The following is a 5,821-nucleotide window of genomic DNA, read 5'->3' as shown; positions in this document are numbered from 1 at the left end:
TGTCGGACAGCACTTCTGCTTCTTCTGCTCTGCATGCAAATGCAAGGGCGAGGAGACAAGGCTGACCTCAGCATCCTACCCTATACATTGTATAGTATACAAGCAGCGACTGCACGTGCTCACCATGGATTAAGTCAATAGGTCAAACAAATTATACAGTAAATTGCAAAAAACATTGCTGAAAACAACAATAATGTATAGAAAAATCACCCGCAATCATTTGCTTCATTTATTTCTTTGATAAGAGGGCATATCGTTGAAAATGATGGCAACCAATTGAAGAATATAGTGCAGTTATGCATCATTGCTCTGCCTATTATCCAGTTCATCATCATTTCTTTGTTGATTTCAGTGGTAGGCCCCATGCAGTGTGCTACTAATCTAAATGGCGCCGGCCGCCTGTACTGGTATGGCTTCTGAGCAAGTGTAAGATGTGAGCGGTAACAAGCATCCTACTCCCCCAAAGTCCTACCCCCACCCCTCTCTCCTCTTGTGTGAGTGCAGTGTGAGTCAAATCATTAGCAGTAAAGCTGACTATGGTGCATGTGCTTCGGGGGCAAGCGCAAATGACACACGCTGCAGTAAGAGAGAAACTGGAAGGTGTAATCCTCAGTGAGTGGTACTATGGAAGTAACTGTAAAAGGAAGCACGGGGGGGGGGGGGGGGGGGGGGGCAGGGGGGGGGACTGCTGTCGGGTGCCGTCACCATAGTAACGCCCCCATTTGGTTGTAACCTGCCCCCAACTAACCGAATTGAAAAATATATTGGACTACCTTTCCTCGTACTATTTTTAGAAAAGAGGACATCAAGCAAAAAAGAGATTCAGTCTTCACATCTGTACAATTAAAATCTTCTACACCTGTATGTTAATGCATGAAATGGAAATCTGAGGGTAAAATAATGGATACATTCTGCACATTTATGTATGCAACGGGCAATTAAACTAAATCAGTAAGATCAATGCAAGGCTCAGTGCTAAGGGGGGAAAAAAACATTAAAATAGACCCAAGATCTTGAATAGCAAAAGCAGCTACGTGGACATTTTGTCGATACAAATAAATAAATAAACAAACAAACAAATAAATACATACATAAATACATTCATAAATAAATAATGCAATTGACCTACATATATTTCTTTCTCACTAACCGTCTATTGTGTAGGGAAAAAAATAGCAAAAAAGATCATGATTCCCTGCATATTCATTTTATTTGATAACTCGTGCTCAAGCATCAACAGTAGCCTTTTTAGGAAATATTTTATTTGCCAAAGCAGAGTCTTATATTAGAGACATACATTTAAAAAATAAAATAAAATAAAATAAACAGCCATGCAGCATCTATATCTGGCAGTAAACCTGGCAGTAGCATTGAGGGAAAACAATTGTGATTAAGAGACATAATGAAGGCCTTTTTTTTTTATGCCCTTCTTCTTCTGCAACCATAAATCTTGAAATGAAGGCAAAATAAGCTCTCTCATTCATTTACACAATGTGGACAGCAGAGGGCAGTGTTGCATCTGTGAGCGGCTGGGTTTGGGAACAAGGGCGCGTTCAAGAAAATCACTCGGAGCGCATTGTTTTACTCAAACTTGCCATTCTGATCTTCACAGAGCACCAAAACAGCACAAGGCGCTTTGACTTGGGACACGGTACGCCATTGTGATTGTCATACGTTCAGAAATGAATGCCTTTCCGAACAAACTTACTCTCCGAACCGTGGACGGGCGTTTCGGAATATTTTCAAACGCACCATTAAAATGGAAAGCCTGTGACGTAGACATACGTATTTTACAGGCGACAGTGTTATGTTTCGCTGGAAAGGAAATAATAGGGCGAATTCATCCCTTTTAGCCGTTTTGTTGGACATTTGTACAGTGGAACCGGGATGTTTGTTACTGTAAGCAAGACTTGGATGCAGCTTCGATCGGTCGCCTGTGAAACGCAATTGTGACGCAAACAAAAGGTGACAATGTTGTGGTAGGGCAGGGGCGTGTCATGACGGAAGATATATTGAAAATATAAATAGCGCGGGAAAAGGATGCGGGCTACCGCTGAAATCTATCGTTTATATTTCTTAATGGGTCTTTAGTGCAACATTTTTAGAACGCTTTAACATGGTGCTGCGAAGTTAGAATCATCCAGCCAACCAGGCCTCAATCGACCCATTGCACGACCCGAGACAACTTGAGTTAGCGAGAGATCACAAAGGTTCCGTACTCGTTGATCTACTGGTGCGTCTGCAAAGTCGGATGGAACGATGTCCAATGGCAAGATCATCACCAACACTCCTGTGGCTGTAGACTTCTGGCATGTTCGGAGATGTCCAGAGAGCAGACTCTTTTTCCTGTCGCACATGCACAGCGACCACACGGTCGGCCTGACGTCCACATGGGCTAACCGACCCATCTACTGTTCCCCTGTTACTGCTTCACTGGTCAAAGTTAAGCTGCGGGTGAGATGGGTTGTTTTCCATTATATATTTAATGCCCCCCCCCTTCTAACTTCCATGTAACATGAGTTTGAACACGGTGTGTACACTTGTGCAATCACTTTATCAGATCTTATTTTAAAATGATGAATCACAATAATGGTTAGAGTGTTGAAATTATTTATCTTGGTCTCAATTTTTGTAATCGCAGAAACCTGGCATATGAACATAGGTGTGTAGACTCTATAACTACTGCATATGTATTTATGATTATTATTGCTGTTCTTAATCCTGCCTTTTTTCTTGTACAGGTGAAGGAGAAGTGGATCCACCCGTTGGAGGTGGGTGACTCGTACCTCCTGCCCCTTGATGACATTGGCAAAGAAAACATGACGGTCACACTGATAGACGCCAACCACTGTCCGGGCGCAGTTATGTTCCTCTTTGAGGGCTACTTTGGCACCATTTTATACACCGGTGAGTGTCTCAACACACTGGGAATGAAACTTTGCTTGTCATAGTGTGTTTAACTTCTTGTATTGCTGTTCAAATGTGCAGTGTTTGAAGTATTTCACCCTTATTGTTGTATTTCTTTAAAACTGGTGGTCCACCTGAAACTGATATTTACTTACCTTTATTTATTTGCGTATGTACTTGTCTTCACCCTGACAGACTGACTTAAAAAGTTCAGCACCAGTCTCGGTCCACAGAGGAGGAACATGCATTCCATGTGCGATAACAGTGTGGAACGCGTAGTTGTCGTCAATACAATGTCAAACTGATAATCGTGATCATTTTCTGTCGTGATAATCGTGCCATGAAAATTTCACAGGTTCATGTGTACAACACAAAGACACGCAAAAGTTTGTGGTACATTTTTTGATACTTCTAAATTTCAGGTGACTTTAGATATTGTCCGTCGATGCTGCGTGAGTTGTGCCTGGCGACCAAAGCCACCATCGATGTGCTGTACTTGGATAACACCAACTGTGACCCCAACCGTAGCATCCCCTCAAGAAAGCAAGCCACACAGCAAATCAAGGAAATCATCCGCAGCCACCCAGACCACAATGTTGTCTTAGGTAACTTTCCCCCCCTGCTTATTGAAATTTTGTATTTGATATATTTGAATTCTTTGAGGAAAAGCAAATGACAGGAAACTAAAACAGGTTTTGAGTTTTGTTTTTCCCACTTCTATCATTTAGCTTATTTCTCTGAATACCAAACAAACACTATTTTAAATTTCTTTTTAGAGCAGTAGGATTCCACTCCTGTTTTCTCTTTCTTCGGCAAGTTGCTAGTTGCTTTTTTGAAAAATTGTTGCAAGAGTGGTTCAACGTACGTATGTTGTGACCAAATGGTTAGGTTGTTAATGTGTTTTGAAATACGGAAGCCGCAAATTTTTTTTATCTTGAGCTTGGTTGCAATGGGGTGAAAAAGGGCCAGTAAATTTTCTAGAAGCTTGTGGCAAATTCCAAATTTTCTAATTACTACTTGGTGATAAATATTGAAAAGCTGCAGCTCTAAACACCAAGAAATCTTGACAATATATGCAGCTTGACAGAGTGTGTTGCCGTCTTCTGCCGCCTCGTAGGTCTCTACTCCCTCGGTAAGGAGACCCTTTTAGTAGACCTAGCCAGAGAGTTTCAAACCTGGATCGAGGTGAGTTTGGACAGGATGGAGATCCTCAGGATACTCGAGCTGCCCGACGTCTTCACCACCGAACCGGGCGCCGGCCGTATCCGCGTTGTGGAGCAGAGACAAATCACATTTGCCGCAATGTGCCAGTGGAACAGCGAACAACCCACCCTGGCCATCTATCCCACTAGCCGGCCCCTCTACCTCTTCCACCCCAAACTCCACGTGGTGCCCTACTCGGACCACTCGTCCTATCAAGAGCTGGTGGACTTTGTCAGTGGACTCAAACCTTCCTCCCTGTTGCCCATTGTTGGCAACGGCATTCCGGGAAGCCTCGCCACCTTATTACCCAGCAAAAAGCATGAAATCCTGGTGCCTGAGTCAGTGCAACACTACATGAGGAGGCTGCCGGAAAACTGGAACAAATCATCAGCCAGCGTTCGGCGCCAATATGCCCGACCACTTGTGCCTAAAGGAGTGGTGTTTGACTCTCCTGAGAGTTCAAGCAAGAAGTCTTGGGTGTGTCTGGGTCAGAATTCTTCTTCGGAGGAGGAGGAGGAGGAAGAGGAGATGGATACTGACAGTGTTGATTGCAACCTGAGAGAATCCAGTGAGAAGATTCCCGCCTTTAAAAACCACCAAGATCTCTTGTACACGTTAAAGCCCAACTTGGTTTGCACCATCCCGGAAGAGATGTTGATGTCGCAGAGCGTGCCGTTCAGTCAACTCAGCCAAAGTAACTTTGGCTCCTTGAAAATGCTGCAGGACACCGGCGCACTACTAACGCCGCGGCGACGCGCCATCGAAGAGGTGACGTCGAGCGTTTCTAACCGGACTGGCGCTCGTCCAATGTCGGACGATGATGATGACACAAATGTGTCTGACAGTGACTTTGTGCCCCTCTCCAATCCTAACCATTTTGTAGCTTTGTCGGGTTCATTGCAGTATTCTGACGCTCACGCTGAACGGCTTGAAAACGACATCTTGAAGCATGTGGTTTTTCCACCGGAGGACTTAAAGCTCTTCTACCCTTTGAGGAGTGTCATTCGCATGCGTTCCCTCTGTCCCATACACAAGACAAATGTGTCATAAGTGTGTTTGTGCTTTTTAACCTTTTTAACTTTATAAGTGCACCTTTTTCCTGTGTTGACTAAGCCAGGTCCTTTTACATGTTAAAAATCTCACATCAAGCAAAGATGTTATATGATGATCACACAAATATCTCGACACTGACAAAACTAATATGGAGTAATAAATGTACTGAATATTGACTGATGAAAATCAGACTTTGTTTGAATTTTATGTTCCACTAATAGAATTAATTTGAAATAAAAACGTGGGAAACTAGACTTGACAAAAGCGATTTTATCTATAACTTAATATTAACTTGCACGACCACATGCTCTCTGACATTCTTGTTTAAGAAACTGACCAGCTCCAGTTGCAGTGTGGCGATATTTCCTGCAGATGGCAGTATTGTGCAAGCGATTCCAAGCAGCGTGTGTCCGTGCGTGATTTCGGTTGTTCATAGCATGTAATCGCCGACGTTGACTGCTTCCCATAATAACATAACTACTTTACTGAAGCACAGTCAGTGTTGCAAACACATAACTTTTTATGTGCTACAAAGCAGCAAATATTTAAGTCCGTTTCAAAAGAGGAGTTCGAAGGCTTTCAGCACCACAGACAGCTCCCAGAGCACCGCTGCCACTGGGAAGTGATTCATCCTGTTCTTTTTAGTTGTCGAGCCTTG

At 43.3% G+C, this 5,821-nt stretch overlaps 1 protein-coding gene across 3 annotated transcripts; it reads left to right on the top strand.

The window, feature by feature from the left end:
* Positions 1 to 1,514: 1,514 nt before the first annotated feature.
* Positions 1,515 to 5,427, top strand: dclre1b (DNA cross-link repair 1B). 3 transcript variants are annotated; one of them, XM_049753103.1, is made up of 4 exons: positions 1,515 to 1,651; positions 2,742 to 2,907; positions 3,330 to 3,512; positions 4,025 to 5,427. In XM_049753103.1, exons 2-4 carry the CDS (start codon positions 2,820 to 2,822, stop codon positions 5,158 to 5,160), a joined length of 1,407 nt encoding a protein of 468 aa, XP_049609060.1. In that variant the 5' UTR covers positions 1,515 to 1,651; positions 2,742 to 2,819; the 3' UTR covers positions 5,161 to 5,427. The 3 variants fall into 3 exon arrangements, with proteins under 3 accessions (XP_049609060.1, XP_049609059.1, XP_049609061.1); XM_049753102.2 differs by lacking the exon at positions 1,515 to 1,651 and adding an exon at positions 1,772 to 2,454; XM_049753104.2 differs by lacking the exon at positions 1,515 to 1,651 and adding an exon at positions 1,773 to 1,965.
* The last annotated feature ends 394 nt before the right edge of the window (positions 5,428 to 5,821 follow it).

Source organism: Syngnathus scovelli, chromosome 2 (assembly GCF_024217435.2).
Source record: "Syngnathus scovelli strain Florida chromosome 2, RoL_Ssco_1.2, whole genome shotgun sequence".
Lineage (NCBI taxonomy): Eukaryota > Metazoa > Chordata > Actinopteri > Syngnathiformes > Syngnathidae > Syngnathus > Syngnathus scovelli.
This window is presented reverse-complemented; position numbering and strand designations above follow the sequence as displayed.